This window comes from Saccopteryx leptura, chromosome 2, assembly GCF_036850995.1.
Source record: "Saccopteryx leptura isolate mSacLep1 chromosome 2, mSacLep1_pri_phased_curated, whole genome shotgun sequence".
Lineage (NCBI taxonomy): Eukaryota > Metazoa > Chordata > Mammalia > Chiroptera > Emballonuridae > Saccopteryx > Saccopteryx leptura.
In genome coordinates, this window is record NC_089504.1 from 57,806,289 (window position 1) to 57,827,265 (window position 20,977).

At 39.9% G+C, this 20,977-nt stretch overlaps 1 protein-coding gene across 1 annotated transcript in view; it reads right to left on the bottom strand.

The window, feature by feature from the left end:
* The window catches only part of CFAP95 (cilia and flagella associated protein 95), a 100,626-nt gene extending 94,784 nt beyond the window's left edge, over positions 1–5,842 (bottom strand). Inside the window, exon 1 of the mRNA XM_066365676.1 lies at positions 5,663–5,842. Coding sequence (XP_066221773.1) covers positions 5,663–5,814 — 152 coding nt within the window. The 5' untranslated portion in view covers positions 5,815–5,842. The remainder of the gene's footprint in view (positions 1–5,662) is intronic.
* Between the last annotated feature and the right edge of the window lie 15,135 nt (positions 5,843–20,977).

The window sequence follows — 20,977 nt, forward strand, 5'->3', positions numbered from 1 at the left end:
AAAAGTTTGGGGACCCCTGCACTAGACAGTGAATATATATCCATGTTATTGGCCTACTATTATATCATCTCAAATGGTCACATGATAGAATTTATATTTTTTTGAGTATGAGTTAAAAAATATACTGCTCACAAAAATTAGGGGATATTTCAAAATGAATAGGAATCTATAAAATATCCCCTAATTTTTGTGGGCAGTGTACAAATATCTCTTTAAAGGGTAAATACTATTTGTCTCTATATTAACCGAAAATCTCCTTATTACCTGTTAGTCCCTGGTAAGTCATGCACTACAACTAGGAAAAGCACAGCTTAGCTCCCATTTTAAATTCTTTACCATTCCAATCAGAAATCTAACGCATTATACCTTACTAAGTTCACTTACACAGAAGTAACCAAAGATGGGGTTTTGATGTCATTCTATGACATCAGTATTACATCTGTGAAAGTCAACTCTGGTTTTATTATGGACTCATGCTATCCCTTTCCCACAATTATGACCACATTTTATTTTTATTCCTTTTTTTCCCCTTCTCTTTCTGTTTTCTTCCTATTATGGGGTGTGGAAGGAGGGTATAAAATGCCCCGGCTCCATTAATATAGGCAAGAGAAAACAGTAATTGAAATTACAAATATATAAAATTAACCTGAGCTCTTTAAACTCTGTCACCATGGAGATCAAAACATGAACTATCTCAATGAGAATTCCAATGAATTTTTTTTTTTTGCTTTAAATTTTTATCACTTATTATTGAATGTTGATTTGGCCAAGGAAAGGATAAGTAAAAGTAAAAATAAATAAATATAAGAGCTAGCCTCACACCAGAGAATTTAAGGACAAATATAGTTGTTCTGGTTCTTAGTATTACTTTGTTCCAGTGAGTGCGGAGATATCTCAAGAGAAAATGTTCCCTCAATTCAGAATTCCTGATGGAATTACCTAATGATATAGCTCCATAAATGCTACAGAACTGAATAGAGAAAGATAATCTCTAGAAAAGGCCTCTCTCACTCAGAATCATCATGGTATGATGCAGGTGATAGGGTCCTCTACCCACCATTACAGCTGCAAGAAAGAAATGGCTCCTAGGCAATGTCTCATCCTAGTTATGAGCCAGAAACCTCTAACAACCTTTCTGGGTATATCCCTTTATACACAACTGTTTTAAATATGTGAAATCGAACAGAAACACAGGAATCATCCAATGTTTAAAGTAGGTAAGTCACAATTTCTCTCAGTCATCAACTCTATTTTCTATATAGGTATAGTCACTTAATTGATTGAGTACTCCGTTGAGAGGCAATTCAAATGGTGTTTTATAAGTAGTAAGTGTTAATCTTTAATAAAAGATTAAAATTCACTAGAAGTTTAATATGTAATAAAATAAGTCAACAGAATGCAAACAGTTATGACCAGAATGTATAAAAACAAAATGGTCAATAACATTATTCATTTGAAAGTTTATCCAATTTGAACTTCATGCAGTTTTTTTTAAGGAAAGATCTTGATGACTGGTTGGGTGCCAAAAAAAAATGTGCCAGCAGCACAACTAGCTTAGAAATATAGCATTTGGCCTGACCAGGTGGTGGCGCTGTGGATAGAGCATTGGACTAGGACGCAGAGGACCCAGGTTCGAAACTTCGAGGTCGTAGGCTTGAGCACGGGCTCATCGGCCTGAGGATGGCTCACCAGCTTGAGCATGGTGTCGCTGACTTGAGCGTGGGATGATAAATATGACCCCATGGTCACTGACTTGAGCTCAAAGGTCACTGGCTTGAAGCCCAACGTTACTGAATTGAGCAAGGGGTCACTTACTCTGCTGTAGCTCCCGGGTCAAGGCACATATGAGAAAGCAGTTAACAAACAACTAAGATGCCACAAAGAAGAACTGATGCTTCTCATCCCTCTCCCTTCCTGTTAGTCTATCCCTATCTGTCCCTCTCTCTGTCTCTGTCACACATTCACAAAAAAGAAAAGAAATATGTATAGGATTTGGTTCCTGTGAGCCATTTTCATCAACAAATCAATATACAATCTGATTTTATATGTGTTTCTAGTTAGAGACACCTTATTTAAAACATATTGTTGATTGACATTGAACTAACATCCAATAGCACTATAACTTATACCTGAATTAAACTTATGTAACACATGAGTTTTCTCCCCATCACACACTTCTTGCACTTAGGAACACTAGACAGCACTTCAGCACTAAGTTTTAGGACCATTTTAACAATGAAATAACCAGCAAAAAGCATCAAAATGCAAAATTAAATAAATAAAGTGGAACTAGATAGACTGAAAAGAATACTTGTTCACGGTATCAACGCTAAAACAAAAAGGCAGAGTGCCACTTTTTTTTTTTTTTAGGTATTGAGAAGGTGAGATAGTGAGGCATTGAGAAGGTGAGATAGTGAGGCAGTCTCCCACATCCACCTGGAAACCCCTGTCTAGGGCCAATGCTTGAGTATTGATCTATTTTTAGTGCCTGAGGGTGATGTGCTAAGACCAACCAAGCTATCCTTAGTGCCCAGGGCTATGCTGGAACAAATCAAGCCACTGGCTGTGAGAAGGGAAGAAAGGGAGAAGCGGGAGAGGGAGGGGGGAGAAGCAGATGGTTCCTTTTCCTGTGTGCCCTGACTGAGAATAGAACCTGGGATGTCCACATGTTGGTCTGATGCTCCATCCATTGAGCCACCAGCCAGGGTCTAGAGTGTCACTTTGACCTCAACTGGGAATGTGTATGGGCAGTGACTCAAAATTTTTGCTTCTCTGCACATGTCCTTAAATGACCATGAAATTGCCATGGGTATTGATTTGGGGTTACAAATAAATTTTAGCAAGTAGACAATTTGCAATTACAAAATTCACAAATAACGAGGATCAACTGTATTTGCCAACTATAGAGAACTACTTCTACTTCCCTATGAGGCTGCTACTTTACAATTCCATTGCATTTGACTGTTTTCTATTGTGTACGTATGAAGCTCTTATTCTTCATTCTAAACCCTATTCAGGAACCTCCCCCTCCCACACACTGACTTCTCCTTCCTGTTCCCTTTGCCTCTTATACCTATTTCGATTTTACACTAATAAGATTACTGACATCCTCCTTTACTGTCCTATGAAATTCCTTGAGGTCACTGAACATGTCCCATATACATGTCCCAAAACATTCTGTGTTTACTATTGTATATATGCCAGGCTACATAGTAAAAGGTGCTTCACATATAATACCTTGTTTAATCTTATAAGAATTCTATTGTCCCCATTTTACAGTTGCAGAAACATAGAACCAGAGCAGTCATAACTTGCCATATCACAAGCTGCAAACTTGGTGTTCAACCTAGATTCCAAGCTTTTAACCATTATGTTATACTAAATAAATCATATTAGCTACAACATATTATTAACTGCTGACTATGTTTCAGACATGATGTAAATGTTTTACATAAGTTATCTCATTGAATCTCCTTTACCCACCTCTTTGTCTCCAACACATAGCAAAGCGTATGGCACACAAATGTTAGTTGTATTGAATTGATTTCTTCCTGCTCCTAAACCTTTTTTCTGAAACACACTGCATGAGAACTCTACATTTCCAGCAGTGATCAGCATGACTTTCAGTGTTACACTACTCTTCTTCTCAACCAAACTCCTCTCTTTCCCATTACATTCTTCTGTGGGTTCGCTATTGATGTCTACAGTGTTCACAAGGCAACATCTCAAATCAATGAAGAAAAGAGCAAAGCCCTATCCACGTGAAAAATATCTTTCTCTGTAACAATTTCTAGGAGCATTTTATATCATGACCTAAATCCTTATGAAGTAACAGAATCAAGAGAGAGTTAGGGTTTTGCTTGAGAGCTATGATGTAAGCCCTGTATGAGGCTAAAAGAGAATTTTTGTTTCTTTATGTAGCTTTGGACATAAAATCTATATAACCTCTCATACTGAATTCAAAATAGGCAGTCAGTTTTAGAGATAAGAAATAAAGGTTTGTAAAAATAAAGAATAGGCTGTAGAAAGTTTGCAAGACAGAAACGGCAGGACTCAATATATTGCATGAATGAATGGGATCAAGAAGGACTCAGCTTTAGAGCTAAAGCCAAAATCATTCATCTTCTGTCACTGGCAAAAATATAAAGAAGACAAGCTTTGAGACTTCTTTTCACTTCTCACCTCCTGCTCTCTACCCCAGAGAATTGCAAATACAGAAAGTAATTATTGTGAACAATATAGACAGGAAAATTGACCCAAAGGACAGAATCCTAATGGCAGCAAAAGTCTCCATTTTTCTCCCAGTTATGTCATGATTTTGCTATCGGTACTGCAATATTTAATAAAACAAAAGAATCTCTAAGTGAATTTCAAACCCAAGGTCTAAGGTAAAAGAAGTAAAGCAAATCCTTCTGGGGCCAAGAAAGGACCTATATGAGTGAAATTACCAAAGAGAACTCGCATCTTCCATAGTCAGTGCTCAGCTCCAGGACAATCACATTGGAGGAAAAAATCCTGTTGCCAGGCCTTTCAACTTTTCAAAAAAAGACACAGTATTGAATTTTTATGTATAATCTCCTGGTTTTAAATGTGGAAAATTATTATTTTTTAAATAAAAACACAGTACATGCCAAACAAATTGTTGGCCTTACGCAGTGGGAAATGCCAGCTTGCAGTCTCTGGCCAGAAGAGCCCTAAGTAGTCTAGGGACATCTTTCAAATCATTGAGTGTGCCTCAATGTCCCCAAAATGACAGTCCTGGAGACCATCCTCTGAACAAACATCTCCCTCCTGCTGGACCCCTGACCTCCTCCTAATGGGCCCTCGAGTAAGTATTTGTCTCAGAAACATGATTTCCATGTGCATGCCGCACATGGGTGATCTATGACCTCTGGTGGCCAGGTGCCTGGCTGCAGCAGGTCCCAGTGTAGGCTGGGGAGCTACTCTTCGAGACCTCTCCTATTTCCTCCTCCTTTCCCAACTTGCATTCCTACCCTTTCAACCTCTCCTTTGAAGATGTTTCCCTTTCTTTTCTCTTCTTTTATTTTTTTAAATCAAGTGAGAGACAGGGAGATGGAGAGACAGACTCCCACATGTGCCCCAACCAGTATCCACCAGGCAACCCCTCTACGTCTGATGTTCTGCCCAGTTGGGGATGCTGCTTCAGAAATTGAACCATTTTAGCACCTGAGGCGAGGCCATGGCGCCATCCTCAACGCCCAGGGCCAACTTGCTCTTTCGAGCCATGGCTGCAGGAGAAGGGGGAGGGGGGGGTGGAGAAGCAGATGGTTGCTTCTTCTGTGTGCCTTGCCCAAAGTCTAACCGGGGACTTCCACACACCGGGCTGATGCTCTACCGCTGAGCCAAATGGGACCAGAGCCTTTCTTTTCTCATCTCTCCTCTCCCAGTTCTCGTTCTCTCTCTCTCTCTCTCTCTCTCTCTCTCTCTCTCTCTCTCTCTCGTCTCATCCCTTTTTTTTTCTCACCTCTTCATTCTTTTTCCTTCTTTCTCTCTGTTCTCTTCCTCTATTGTCATTCCCTTCTGTTTATTCTCTCCTCTCCACCCTTGTCTTTTATTACTCTCCTTTCCTCTCCTCCCAATCCCATCTGCTTTTCTCCCTACCCCAGAACCAGGAATAAGGAACTTCGGAGAGCTCGCTCACCAGGAATACACCAACACCGGATTCGAGTATTTCTTGTGACGCGAGCGGAGAGTCAGGGAGCCCTTGCGCTCCAGCAAGTCTGTGGGTCCGAGCTCAAACTGATATTGCCTACTGCTGCACAATTCCTGGTAGGAGCCGTCCGAGTTCTCCATGGCTGCCCTCGAAGTACAGACCTCAGAGGATTTCTCTCTCCACCTGTTCTGCCCTGAGCCGACAATGACCAAGATTTGGCGTCTCTCATCTCCTAAGCAACATGGGGCGGGATCAATAGAGAGATGGTTCCTTCAGACCTTGGTTTCCTAGACAGTGTAACGGCCGAGTCAAAGGAAACTCCATTTCCCAGAATGCAACGAGGGGAGCGTTCGAAATACGTAGGAGGAAGAATAAAGATCTGCATCTTGGGACCTGTAGTTTCATCTGCCCACCAGCCTAACCTCTGGAGTGGCTCCCCGAAGTTTAAGTGGGATCCGCGGGTCAGGTAAGTGCTAATGGGACCTGACCCCGGAGGAGGGTCTGTTCCCGCTATCCTTGCATAAGTTTTTTTTTTACCATCCATCATCTGTTGCTACCATATCTTCTGCTTAAAAGTTTGACTAAAAGGGAGCAAGAGAACAACCCTTAAACCCTAAAATATGTCATTTCTTTTTTTTTTTTTTTTTTAATAAATTTTTATTGATGTTAATGGGATGACATTAATAATTCAGGGTACATATATTCAAAGAAAACATGTCTAGGTTATTTTGTCATTAAATTATGTTGCATATCCCTCACCCAGAGTCAGATTGTCCTCCGTCATCCTCTGTCTAGTTTTCTCTGTGCCCCTCCCCCTCCCCCTAACTCTCTCCCTCCCTCCCTCCTGCGTCCTCCCTCCCCCCACCCCTGGTAACCACCACTCTCTTGTCCATGTCTCTTAGTCTCGTTTTTATGTTCCACCAATGTATGGAATCATGTAGTTCTTGTTTTTTTCTGATTTACTTATTTCACTCCGTATAATGTTATCAAGATCCCACCATTTTGCTGTAAATGATCTGATGTCATCATTTCTTATGGCTGAGTAGTATTCCATAGTGTATATGTGCCACATCTTCTTTATCCAGTCTTCTATTGAAGGGCTTTTTGGTTGTTTCCATGTCTTGGCCACTGTGAACAGTGCTGCAATGAACATGGGGCTACATGTGTCTTTACGTATCAATGATTCTGAGGTTTTGGGGTATATACCCAGTAGAGGGATTGCTGGGTCATAAGGTAGTTCTATTTGCAGTTTTTTGAGGAACCACCATACTTTCCTCCATAGTGGTTGTACTACTTTACATTCCCACCAACAGTGTATGAGGGTTCCTTTTTCTCCACAGCCTCTCCAACATTTGCTATTGCCCGTCTTGTTGATAATAGCTAATCTAACAGGGGTGAGGTGGTATCTCATTGTAGTTTTGATTTGCATTTCTCTAATAACTAATGAAGCTGAGCATCTTTTCATATATCTGTTGGCCATTTGTATTTCTTCCTGGGAGAAGTGTCTGTTCATGTCCTCTTCCCATTTTTTTATTGGATTGTTTGTTTGTTTGTTGTTGAGTTTTATGAGTTCTTTGTAAATTTTGGATATTAGGCCCTTATCTGAGCTATTGTTTGAAAATATCAGTTCCCATTTAGTTGGCTGTCTGTTTATTTTGATATCAGTTTCTCTTGCTGAACAAAAACTTTTTATTCTGATGTAGTCCCATTCATTTATCTTTGCCTTCACTTCTCTTGCCATTGGAGTCAAGTTCATAAAATGTTCTTTAAAACCCAGGTCCATGAGTTTAGTACCTATGTCTTCTTCTATGTACTTTATTGTTTCAGGTCTTATATTTAGGTCTTTGATCCATTTTGAATTAATTTTAGTACACGGGGACAGGCTGTAGTCGAGTTTCATTCTTTTGCATGTGGCTTTCCAGTTTTCCCAACACCATTTGTTGAAGAGGCTTTCTTTTCTCCATTTTGTGTTGTTGGCCCCCTTATCAAAGATTATTTGACCATATATATGTGGTTTTATTTCTGGGCTTTCTATTCTGTTCCATTGGTCTGAGTGTCTATTTTTCTGCCAATACCATACAGTTTTGATTATTGTGGCCCTATAATATAGTTTAAAGTCAGGTATTGTAATGCCCCCAGCTTCATTCTTTTTCCTTAGGATTGCTTTAGCTATTCGGGGTTTTTTATAGTTCCATATAAATCTTATGATTTTTTGTTCCATTTCTTTAAAAAATGTCATAGGAATTTTGATGGGAATTGCATTAAATTTATATATTACTTTGGGTAATATGGCCATTTTAATTATATTTATTCTTCCTATCCAAGAACAAGGAATATTTTTCCATCTCATTGTGTCTTTTTCTACTTCTCTTAGCAATGCCTTGTAGTTTTCGTTATATAGGTCCTTTACATTCTTTGTTATGTTTATTCCTAGGTATTTTATTTTATTTTTTGCAATCGTGAAGGGGATTATTTTTTTGAGTTCGTTTTCTAATATTTCATTGTTGGCATATAGAAAGGCTATGGACTTTTGTATGTTGATTTTGTATTCTGCGACCTTACTGTATTGGTTTATTGTTTCGAGTAATCTTTTTGTGGAGTCCCTTGGGTTTTCGATGTATAGGATCATATCATCAGCAAAAAGTGATACCTTTACTTCTTCTTTTCCGATGTGGATGCCTTTTATTTCTTTGTCTTGTCTGATTGCTCTGGCCAGAACTTCTAGCACCACGTTAAATAAGAGTGGAGAGAGTGGACAACCCTGTCTTGTTCCTGATTTAAGGTGGAAAGTCCTCAGTTTTACGCCATTTAATATGATGTTGGCTGATGGTTTATCATATATGGCCTTTATCATGTTGAGATATTTTCCTTCTATACCCATTTTGTTAAGAGTCTTAAACATAAAATTGTGTTGTATTTTATCGAAAGCCTTTTCTGCGTCTATTGATAAGATCATGTGGTTTTTGTTCTTTGTTTTGTTGATATGGTGTATTACGTTAACCGTTTTACGTATGTTGAACCATCCTTGAGATTCTGGGATGAATCCCACTTGATCATGATGTATTATTTTTTTAATATGTTGTTGTATTCGATTTGCCAGTATTTTGTTTAGTATTTTAGCATCTGTATTCATTAGAGATATTGGTCTGTAGTTTTCTTTCTTTGTGCCATCCTTGCCTGGTTTTGGTATGAGGGTTATGTTGGCCTCATAAAATGTGTTTGGAAGTATTGCTTCTTCTTCAATTTTTTGGAAGACTTTGAGTAGAATAGGAACCAAGTCTTCTCTGAATGTTTGATAGAATTCACTAGTATAACCGTCAGGGCCTGGACTTTTATTTTTGGGGAGGTTTTTAATAGTTTTTTCTATTTCCTCCCTGCTGATTGGTCTGTTTAGGTTTTCTGCTTCTTCATGACTCAGTTTAGGAAGGTTGTATTGTTCTAGGAATTTATCCATTTCTTCTAGATTGTTGTATTTGGTGGCATATAGTTTTTCATAGTATTCTACAATAATTCTTTGTATATCTTTGATGTCTGTGGTGATTTCTCCTCTTTCATTTTGGATTTTATTTATTTGAGTCCTGTGTCTTTTTTCCTTGGTGAGTCTTGCCAAGGGTTTGTCAATTTTGTTGATCTTTTCAAAGAACCAGCTCCTTGTTTTATTGATTTTTTCTATAGTTTTTCTGTTCTCTATTTCGTTTATTTCTGCTCTGATTTTTATTATCTCCTTTCTTCGGCTGGTTTTGGGTTGTCTTTGTTCTTCTTTTTCTAGCTCCTTAAGGTGTGAAGTTAAGTGGTTTACTTCGGCTCTCTCTTGTTTGTTCATATAGTTCTGAAGTGATATGAACTTTCCTCTTATTACTGCTTTTGCTGCATCCCAGAGATTCTGATATGTCGTATTTTCATTTTCATTTGTCTGTATATATCTTTTGATCTCTGCGCTTATTTCTTCTTTGACCCATTCATTTTTTAGAAGTATGTTGTTTAGTTTCCATAATTTTGTGGGTTTTCCCCCCTCTTTTTTACAGTTGAATTCTAGTTTCAAGGCTTTATGATCAGAGAATATGCTTGGTACAATTTCAATTTTTCTAAATTTGCTGATATTGTCTTTGTGGCCCAACATATGGTCAATTCTTGAGAATGTTCCATGTACACTAGAGAAAAATGTATATTCTGTCGCTTTGGGATGAAGTGTCCTGTAGATGTCTATCATATCCAGGTGTTGTAGTATTTCGTTTAAGGCCACTATATCTTTATTGATTCTCTGTTTGGAGGACCGATCTAGAGCCGTCAGCGGTGTATTGAGGTCTCCAAGTATGATTGTATTTTTGTCAGTTTTTGTTTTAAGGTCAATAAGTAGCTGTCTTATATATTTTGGTGCTCCTTGGTTAGGTGCATATATATTAAGGATTGTTATGTCTTCTTGATTCAGTGTCCCCTTAATCATTATGAAGTGACCATTTTTGTCTCTGAGTACTTTTTCTGTCTTGTAGTCAGCATTATCAGATATGAGTATTGCTACACCTGCTTTTTTTTGGGTGTTGTTTGCTTGGAGTATTGTTTTCCAGCCTTTCACTTTGAATTTGTTTTTATCCTTGTTGCTTAGATGAGTTTCTTGCAGGCAGCATACAGTTGGATTTTCTTTTTTAATCCATTCTGCTACTCTGTGTCTTTTTATTGGTAAGTTTAATCCATTTACATTTAGTGTAATTATTGACACTTGTGGGTTCCCTATTGCCATTTTATAAATTGCTTTCTGTTAGTTTTGTATCTTGTTTGATTCTTCTCTTTTGTTTTTCCATCGTTTGTTTTTGTTTGTTTGTATTCCATACTTCTTTCCTCTGTTGCTACCTTTTTTAAGTCAAGTGTTTTTGTGGTGTTTTTTTCAAGGGTGGTTACCATTACGTAATGAAAAGGGTACCTACCATATTCATTGTAGTACCCTTTCTTATGAGTATTTCTGCGCTTCATCGTCCTTTGCTACTGTTAATCTTCATCCTTTCTCCCCTTTTTTTTCTTTTGTTGTCACAGTTTAAGTTTGGTTTTATTGTTTTCTTGGTGGAGCTGTTACTTGGGGTTATGTTTTCTTTTGTTCTTTGAATCTGGTTGGAAAACCCCCTTTAGTATTTCCTGGAGTGGGGGCTTTCTGATGATAAATTCTCTCATCTTTTCTGTATTTGTGAATGTTTTTATATCTCCTTCGTACTTGAAGGATAGCTTTGATGGGTATAGTATTCTTGGCTGAAAGTTTCTCTCTTTCAGGGCTTTGAATATTGGGGTCCACTCTCTTCTAGCTTGTAGAGTCTGCTGAGAAGTCTGATGATAATCTAATAGGTCTTCCTTTATATGTTGTATTCTTCTTTTCCCTGGCTGCCTTGAGAATTTTTTCTTTGTCATTGGTTTGTGTCATCTTCATTATGATGTGCCTTGGAGTGGGTTTGTTGGGGTTAAGAAAACTCGGTGTTCTGTTTGCTTCTTGAATTTGAGGCTTTAGTTCTTTCCACAGGCTTGGGAAGTTCTCATCTATTATTTGTTTGAGTATATTCTCCATTCCATTTTCTTTCTCTTCTCCCTCTGATATACCTATTATTCTTATGTTATTCTTTCTGATGGAGTCAGACAATTCCTGTAGGGCTTTCTCGTTTTTTATTATTTTTGAGTCTCTTTCTTCTTCTCTCTGTTGTGCCTCAAGTTGCTTGTCTTCTATTTCACTAATCCTATCTTCTATCTGGGCTCTTCTATTAGCTAAGCTTGTTATCTCATTTTTCAGTTCGTGAATTGAGTTTTTCATTTCTGTTTGATTTGTTTTTATAGTTTCAATTTCCTTGGTAATATATTCTTTGTGATCGTTGAGTTGTTTTCTGATTTCCCTAAATTGCCTTTCTGTGTTTTCTTGTATATCTTTGAGTATTTTTAAGATTTCTATTTTAAATTCTCTGTCATTTGGCTCCAAGGCTTCCAGTATGCTAAATCTTTTCTCCATAGATTTTTCCACATCTATTTGTGTTACCTCTCTATCTTTTGTATCCATAATATTCGATTTCCTTTTTCTTATTGGCATCTGAAGGTGGTCTTTTGATATTCTTAATTAAAATTAATAAAGAATAAAAAGGGGGGAAAAAAAGAAAAAGAAAAAAAAAACAAAAAAACACTCCACACTCAAAAAAAGTAATGATTTAGCCCTGGCCGGTTGGCTCAGCGGTAGAGCATCGGCCTAGCGTGCGGAGGACCCGGGTTCGATTCCCGGCCAGGGCACATAGGAGAAGCGCCCATTTGCTTCTCCACCCCTCCGCCGCGCTTTCCTCTCTGTCTCTCTCTTCCCCTCCCGCAGCCAAGGCTCCATTGGAGCAAAGATGGCCCGGGCGCTGGGGATGGCTCTGTGGCCTCTGCCTCAAGCGCTAGAGTGGCTCTGGTCGCAACATGGCGACGCCCAGGATGGGCAGAGCATCGCCCCCTGGTGGGCAGAGCATCGCCCCTGGTGGGCGTGCCGGGTGGATCCCGGTCGGGCGCATGCGGGAGTCTGTCTGACTGTCTCTCCCTGTTTCCAGCTTCAGAAAAATGAAAAAAAAAAAAAAAAAAAAAAAAAAAAAAAAAAAAAAAGTAATGATTTATTATTTTCCCCTTTTTTCTTTCTTCTCCTTCCCTCCTCTCACCTCTTTAGGTAAATATCGTGATGACCTGTGAATTATATTATGCTAAATGGAACAAAAACTGCCTATAACAGAGGGCCTGATTTGGGGTGAAGAGTTCAAGGGGCAAAAAAGGGAATAGGGACCTACTAAATGCAAAAAAAAAAAAAAAAAAAAAAAAAAAAAGGAGGATATCTTAGACAAGCATAAAATGATTTGCTTGTAAGTGATGGTCGACTAAGAGATATAATGAGAGGGATAAGAGGGAAACAGAAAAAAGGAGAGAAAAAATAATATTTAAAGAAGAAAAAAATAAAAATAATAAGTAAAAATCTGTTGTATTAAGTGGAGTGAAGACTAAATACAATGGAGACTTTGGGTTGGGAGGAATGCTAGTGAGTTAAAAAGCAATGTAAAAAGTACCCAAAATGCCACAAAAACAAAGAAATAAAGGAAAACTAAGAACAAAAGCAAAAAAGAAAAGAAAAAAAAAAAAAAGAACAAACAACAAAAACAAAAAAAACTTGAGTCCCAAATTAAACAATTTGTTTGTAATTGAGGATTAAATGAGAGGAAAAGTAAAAGGAGAAAAGAAGGAACGAATAGAAAGGAAAAAATAAGAAAAAGAGAGAAACAAAGGAAGAAAAAAAGGAAAGGGAAAAAAAAACAAAAAGAAAACAAAAGGGGAGAGAGTGAGAGTTAAGGGTTTTGGAGTGTAACCCTAAGGGAGAGTAGGGATGAAGAAAAGAAATAAAATGTAACACTCATGGGTAGTGTAGTTCAAGAAAAGGGTAGCATAAGATGGGCAGAGAATAAAAGGACCGAGGTGGAGGAAATACAAATAAAGGCAATAAGAAAGAAGAGAGAAACAACAACAACAAAGAATTAGTGGAACAAGTTATAAAGTCTGTGGATTTTTCTTGATTTTGAGAGGTTAACTTCTTCCTTTTTCTTTTCTCTCCCTCTTCCTGGTCGGTGACTCTGTACCCCAGGTTCTGCCCCTGTGTCACGCTTAGGTAGGGATTTGCAGTTGATGGGATTCTATGGCAATGTCATATAATTGGCTTTAGTCTCACTGGTAGTCAAGGCTTGTTGGCGTTTGTAGAGTCCAACAATGAGAGAGAGTTTGCTTTCCTGGAGTCTCTCCCCTAGTCTCCCCTTCCTGAATTAGCAGCCTGGTGATCCAGCTATGAGGCTGCCACTGCTTCTGTCTTGGGAGTAAGAGGCTCAAAGAGCTGGGAAATCCCCACTCTATCCTCACTCAGGGCAAGGCTCTGGGTAAGGCTTTGGCAGTCAGAGCCTCCAGCGTAATCAGGTGGGGCTGGGAGTCAATTGTTGTCAAGGTGACTGTTCAGCGCCTACCATTCAGTTGGACCACTCAACCCAGGCTTTCCACACTTTGTAGCCTGATTTGGCTGGAAAGAAGATGCACTATTCGCTGCTTGCTATATAGATCTTAATATCTGCCAAGTCTCTCTTGTTAGGTATATCCCTGAATATGGAGGCTCTGTCAATCAGAAGTTGCCCCCGCCCCTTTAGCGAAAGGCACTGAAAAATATTATGCCTCTTGTCTTGGATCGCTGAACTGGGAGAGATCTTATCAATTAGAGCCCCGTGGGTGCGTAGATTTTGTGGGTTAAGCTAATTTCAGTGATTGGATCCGCAGCTGTGCTCCAGAGAGTATTTCAGGCTGCCTGTGCACCCCTCCCCCAACGCTTGATTGTTAGCTCGAATGGCTGGGTGAGGTGCCCCGTCCACGGAGAGAATCTCCTGACTAGTAAAGACAGGTTTGGCGCCCCTCCCGGACTGCGTCACGGGGCGCGCGCGCACGGCTTCTCAGAGCACGCCAGTGGTGGCCAGCACTCCCCGGGACGCGGCTTGGGGCGCAGGCGCGCGGCTTCTCAGAGCAAGCCCGTGGTTGCCGGCACTCCCCGGGACGCGGCTCGGGGCGCGTGCGCGGCTTCTCAGAGTACGCCAGTGGTGGCCGGCACTCCCTGGGACGTGGCTCGGGGCGCGGAGCGCGGCTTCTCAGAGCACGCCGGTGGTTGCCGGCAGTCCCTGGGACGTGGATCGGGGCACGCGCATGGCTTCTCAGAGCACAGAGCACGCCGGTGGTTGCCGGCACTCCCCGGGACGCGGCGCGGGCAGCTGCACGTGTGGGTTGACTCACCCCAGGCGTATTCCCTCCTCGGCAACAGTCCTTTCGCTTTCAGTGTGTGTGTGGAACTCCGGGATGCTCCGAGGATAAATTTTTCTGTTTCTAGTTGATAAATTTGTTGAGATTTTGGGGAGATCTGTCGGACGCGCTGCTCACGGCGCCATTTCCGTGACGTCACTCAAATATGTCATTTCTATATAGCTTTTCTGAGAAAGAGGAGTGGAATCATTCAGCTAAAAAGTCTAAGGATGAAAAGACCTGGTTAGTTTCATTTTCAGCTGCTTTCTCATTTAAGAATGTTGAATGAATTAATATTATTTGATTATTTTAAATTTACCTGTGCTTCCACAAATTCCGTGTCTTTTTTTAAGAAGACCAGATGTACACAAAAATTCAAATTTAAAAGCAGGCAAATTAAGAGATTTTATATAGCAAATAGATTCTCTAGTTTTCAACAGATTTAGTATTGCACCCCTCTAAACAGTGAGGTGCTTTTCTGGATCAGCTTCCATAAATTTGATTATACACAACTATCAAGTGCTTTTCTGTGGCCTCTGGTGCCCAGGGTGGGCACCTGTGGTACCTAAGTTCCAGAGGCAGATTTAACGGGGGGGGGGGCGCCAAGTACGGGCCCTGGGCCCTGACTTCTAAAGGGCCCCACAAAACCCCCCACTTTACACTTGTTTTCTAATGACACGAAGTTTGGTTTCATATGTGCAATTTTAACATTAATAGTACATAATATTTTTAATTTATTTAAAAATATGGTTAACATGTATTTTTATTTTCCCTGTCCCTCTCTTTTTCCTAAGGGGTCCAATATTTTCTTCTGCGCCAGGGGCCTCCACCGACCTAAATCCGCCCTGCTAAATTCCCTATAAAAAAGGTGGCCACAGGTAATGCATGTTATTAAAACCATACCAGCTAAATATTAGTAGAGTCTGACTGCTAATTTAGCCCTTCTTGAAGGACTGAAAACAAAAAAAAAAATAAAAGTTAACTTTAAAAGGTAAATATGATCTATGTTCAGTTCTGTACAAAGCATAGCATATTGCTACTGCTCCAAATATTACCCCCAGTGCCTTCATCTGTTTGTGTGTTTATTTTACCTATGCTTAAAGTGGTTGCAACATAATAAATATGCAGCCAAGATGTCAGGTCTGTGCAGCTAATCCGATGTAGAGACTAACTGCCCATAGCCAAGGCCTCTTTCTGTGCCGCATTGGTGCTGCAGAGATTTAAAAGCTTTCCAATACACTCTCTAGCAGTAAATTAAGAAAACAAGCAAAAGACAGCATGCCGTTACAGAGTTCCTTAAGTTAAGCTGACAGCCTATTTGAGTCTACAAATATTATTTTTGTTATGCTACTCTCTTTCTCCTTTATAGGAACTTTACAAGCTTTATTGTCTTCTCTGTCTACTAAATACTTTTCAACATCCTCATGTTAGGATATAGGAGATTAACTCTTATACCCTCAAATTTAGATGCTTTCCAGTCTCTTTGTATACACCAGTATATTCTGTAGAATTTTTGGTTGGTTTACTTATCAATAAAATAGGGTTTATCACAGGGGAGTTTTGTAAGAATTACATAAGATAATAACTATTGAAAACGAGTGGAACATTACCTAATAAATGCTCAGCCCTCAACTAAATTCCAACTACTACTGCTATTATTACATCTTAACTTTGTCCATTTGGGAAAAGCACCGTAAAATGTGATTTTGGGGGGGGTGAAATTTCCTAGGTATAGTCACTGTTTTTTCAAGCTCTGCCTGTTTACAGGCTCTTTTTATTGAATATCTTTTCTATCATATTCTGATATAAAACTTAATGTCTGAATCAAAAAAATTTGGCAAGATATCTAGATATGTTACCAGTAATAACAATGGTTTTGTATTATATAGAATCTTTTAACTTACAAACTTTTAATAAGCTTTATAAATGTGAAGTCCTTGATCCTCAACATACTTAGCTTATTCTTCTTTTCCTCAAACTTCATCAGACCAATGAAATGTGGGGCTTAAAGCAATTCATTTTATTTATATTAACCTCTTTTCATCATAATAGCCATAGGGTAAGAAAATTACAGCTCAGGTGGCTCAAATAGAACTCTTCTGTAGGCTAAATGCAGGCAGACCACCAGGTGGGAATCTCATAATCTGAACCTAGACCAATATATATATATATATTTTGTATTTTTCTGAAGCTGGAAACGGGGAGAGACAGTCAGACAGACTCCCGCATGCGCCCCACCAGGATCCACCCGGCACGCCCACCAGGGGCGATGCTCTGCCCACCAAGGGGCGATGCTCTGCCCCTCCGGGGCATCGCTCTGCCGCGACCAGAGCTACTCTAGCGCCTGGGGCAGAGGCCAAGGAGCCATCCCCAGTGCCCGGGCCATCTTTGCTCCAATGGAGCCTTGGCTGCGGGAGGGGAAGAGAGAGACAGAGAGGAAGGAGGGGGGGGGGGTGGAGAAGCAAATGGGTGCTTCTCCTATGTGCCCTGGCCGGGAATCGAACCCGGGTCTCCCGCATGCCAGGCCGACGCTCTACCGCTGAGCCAACCGGCCAGGGCTGACTAATATATTTCTTGATTAGCATGACCAGATCCTTAAAGAGGTTGCCCAGTATGCCAGAGCAGTACAGCAAACCTATAATAGATGTAAATGAGCCAGATGTAAATGACCACAGAGGCAAACTTCTTTATCTCTTTTCCCTTCCTGTTTTGAACAATTCATCTCCTCAATTCCTGTAAAAGCTTGTGCTCAGGACCTTCCAAAATCACCATCTGCATGTTCTCAACCATTTCTTCTTTCTACCAAATGTCATTCAGTTAAGCTGAAACAAAATTTTTAATTATATGCCCTGTCCAGATAGCTTGATTGGTTAGAGGAGGAGTAGTCAACCTTTTTATACCTACCACCCACTTTTGTATCTCTGTTAGTAGTAAAATTTTCTAACCGCCCACCGGTTCCACAGTAATGGTGATTTATAAAGTAGGGAAGTAACTTTACTTTATAAAATTTATAAAGCAGAGATACAGCAAGTTAAAGCATATAATAATAATTACTTACCAAGTACTTTATGTTGGATTTTCGCTAAGTTTGGCAGAATAAATCTTTACAAAACGACTTACTATATAGTTAAATCTATCTTTTTATTTATACTTTGGTTGCTCCGCTACCACCCACCATGAAAGCTGGAACGCCCGCTGGTGGGCGGTAGGAACCAGGTTGACTACCACTGGGTTAGAGCATTGTCCTGAAGCGCAGAGATTGCTGGTTCCATCCCCGGTCAGGGCACTTACAGGACCAGCTTGATGTTCTGCCTCTCTCTCTCTCCCCTCCTCTCTCACTAAAATCAATAAATAAAAAAATTTTTAAAAAGAATGTGTACATAAAATTTTTTAATTACATAAGGAAACTAATTTGTATTATCTTTTTTGAATCTACTTTAAATGTATTAAAAGCTTGTATTTAAATTTAAAACTAGGTATTTATGTCCTAATCAAGGATCACACAGTAATTTTTTTTTTTTAGTTCTTCAGGAATAGGGGCCTCTTGTTATCTACTACTGTATATGTATACATTTAGGGGTTCACTTTTGAATATGTTATATAAAAAAGTTGGAGTCTACCTGCTATGCCAACATGATTGAGAGTGTCTGGTTCTTCATTCCTCTTCCATGCCCTCCTCTTATTCTCTCTCCTTCTTCCTTTCCTTTTTTCTTCTCTCTGTCTGTTTCCTCCTCTTTCTCTTGCTCTGCTGAGACGTGATCTGGATTTTAGAGTTAGAATCTATTGCTGAAATTCTGGTATAATTCAAAGTTATATGAAAACTATGAAAGAAAAATAATAAAACCAGGCCAAAATTTACATGAATAAACTCATACTTAACAACCCAGGAATTCAAAAAGGCATCAAATCTGACAAAAACTTTAATCTTCTTCCCTTTTCATTAACTATTCATAACTCCTAGTTATTGTTGAGTACGATTCCTCTGTGTTTCTACTATGGATTGCAAACCTTCAGGCTTTGACTTGCTCTTAAGACATTTTTATTAACTAGTACTGATTAAGTGCTGTCATGCAGCAGGCGTTTCTGGAACACCTACTACCAGCATAGGGAATTAATTTATTAAATATTCAACATATAGTATTCTGTAATTCAGCATTTCCCTATTTTGATATCTAATCCAGCCAATAAGTGAAAATCTTTGGCAGAATTGCCCATAACTATTTCTTTTTTTTTTTTTTTTTTTATTTTATTTTTTTTTTTTTTTATTTTTTACAGAGAAAGAGTGAATCAGAGAGAGGGATAGACAGGGACAGACAGACAGAAATGGAGAGAGATGAGAAGCATCAATCATTAGTTTTTCATTGCGCGTTGCAACACCTAGTTGTTCACTGATTGCTTTCTCATACGTGCCTTGACCGTGGGCCTTCAGCAGACCGAGTAACCCCTTGCTGGAGTCAGCGACCTTGGATTCAAGCTGGTGGGCTTTTTGCTCAAACCAGATGAGCCTGCACTCAAGCTGGCGACCTCGGGGTCTCGAACCTGGGTCTTCTGCATCCCAGTCCGATGCTCTATCCACTGCGCCACCGCCTGGTCAGGCAACCCATAACTATTTCAATAAAATTTTTATGTCTTGGGTTGGTAGTTACATGCTCTAACATAAATGTAGATTAGCAATTTATTTAATATCTGACACTTTGCATATCCTTAATTATTGAAAAACTGAATATCCATTTTCACAATGATCTAAGCCCTTGGTTTCTTCCTTTTCTTCCTTGTGCTGCCTGGTTTTTGGCACCTTCACTCTTTATTATCAACAAGAATAAGACACTCTAGCTGCTAGTTAATAGTTCTCATGAAAGGAGTTTGTGCTTGAAACTAAGTTCAATATTGTTGTGGCTTTTTCTGTTCCTCATGGTCTTTAATCTCAATAAAGAAACATTTACTCCCAGGGAGGAAGCTCAGAAGGAAGAAATTGCATTTGGGCTCCTTTCTGCTCCTGGCAATGGAGAACCTTTTCCATTATTCCCCACGAGACCCACTTCCAGCTGCATGGTGAGCAGGCTGATAAGAAACTGATTGGAAGGCTTCTTCTGGAGAGTCAGGTGTATGCAGGAGGTTTCTGGTTGTTGAGTTAGCCTAGCACACAACTGAGGGTGCCCAGAGTCCTAGGTTAGGATAGCGGTAGAGAGCAGAGGGAAAAGCTGGACAACTTTCTGAACCTTGAAGGACTGTCTGAGCTTTACATGATTTTCAGATTCCCATATTTAGTTGGCATACATCAGATTTGTGGTGCTATTTCCTCTGTTAATTAAATATCTTTCTTTAGCATAATGTTTAGGTTGTTTTCTCATGGAGAGGTTTAAGTTACTTCTGAAAGTTTATTTTTTCAAGAGCCAGAAGGGGGCTAAAAGCAACTCAAGCATGATTTTTTTTTTTAAATAAAGGAAATAAAAACTTAGAATAACCAAGGGTTCATTTAGTTTCTTGTCACCCATTCTATGAGTAATTAGTATATTCCTTATTAACATGGTTCAAGTTGGGGAAAATGGTTGAACTAGGTTCTTTTCACAGGAAACAGGAGGCACCATTCAACAAATAGAGTTTTTGAGAAAGGAAGGGTTTTTGAGATGCTGTGCTATGGGCGCTATAAAGGTGAGTCCATTGTAGAGACTGCCCTCTGGGGGAACTGAAGGCAGACTCGGCTGCTTCACTACTGCCCCATCTCAACCACTCCTCTGTTCCTCCTGAGCTCACTATGCAGCACCTCACCCAGCTAGGACTGACAAAGGGAAGAGATGTAAGGGGGGAGAAGGTCTTATTTAATTGCTGAACTTGAAATCTGATGTGGCCCTGGCCATTTGAGTGGTAGAGTGTCAGCCTGGCATGTGGAAGTCCCAGTTTCAGTTCCCAGTCAGGGCACACAGGAGAAGCAACCATATGTTTCTCTACCTCTCTCCCCTGCCATCTCTCTCTCTCTCTTCCCCTCCCAGAGCCATAGGTAGCAAAGTTCGAGCAAAGTTGGCCCTGGGTGCTGAAGATGGCTCCATGGCCTCGCCTCAGGTGCTAATATATCTCAGTTGCCAAGCAATGGAGCAGCGGCCCTAGATGGGCAGAGCATCCCCCAGTAGGGTGTTGCCAGGTGGATCCTTGTTGGGGTGCATGCAGGAGTCTGTCTTTGCCTCCCCGTCTCTCACTTAATTAAGAGAGAAAAGGAAAGGGAAAAAAAAAGCAATCTGGTGTGAAGGCCTTCTGGGTGATTATGCCCAAATGGCACTCATGGGGAGCTTTTTCAGGTTTCTCAAGGGTCCAGCTACATTTCTTCCTTATTATTTGAGGTCACCTCACCCTAGCAAGCATACATCATGGGCAGAGTCCTTTGAAACTGGCTCATGCCCAACTAATCCATCCAATATCCATTCTTGCTTATGGGGAAACACTAAGCATTTTTGGTACCCTCCAAACCTTGGAAGCAGAGACTGCTTCTCTCCACACTCTGCCACT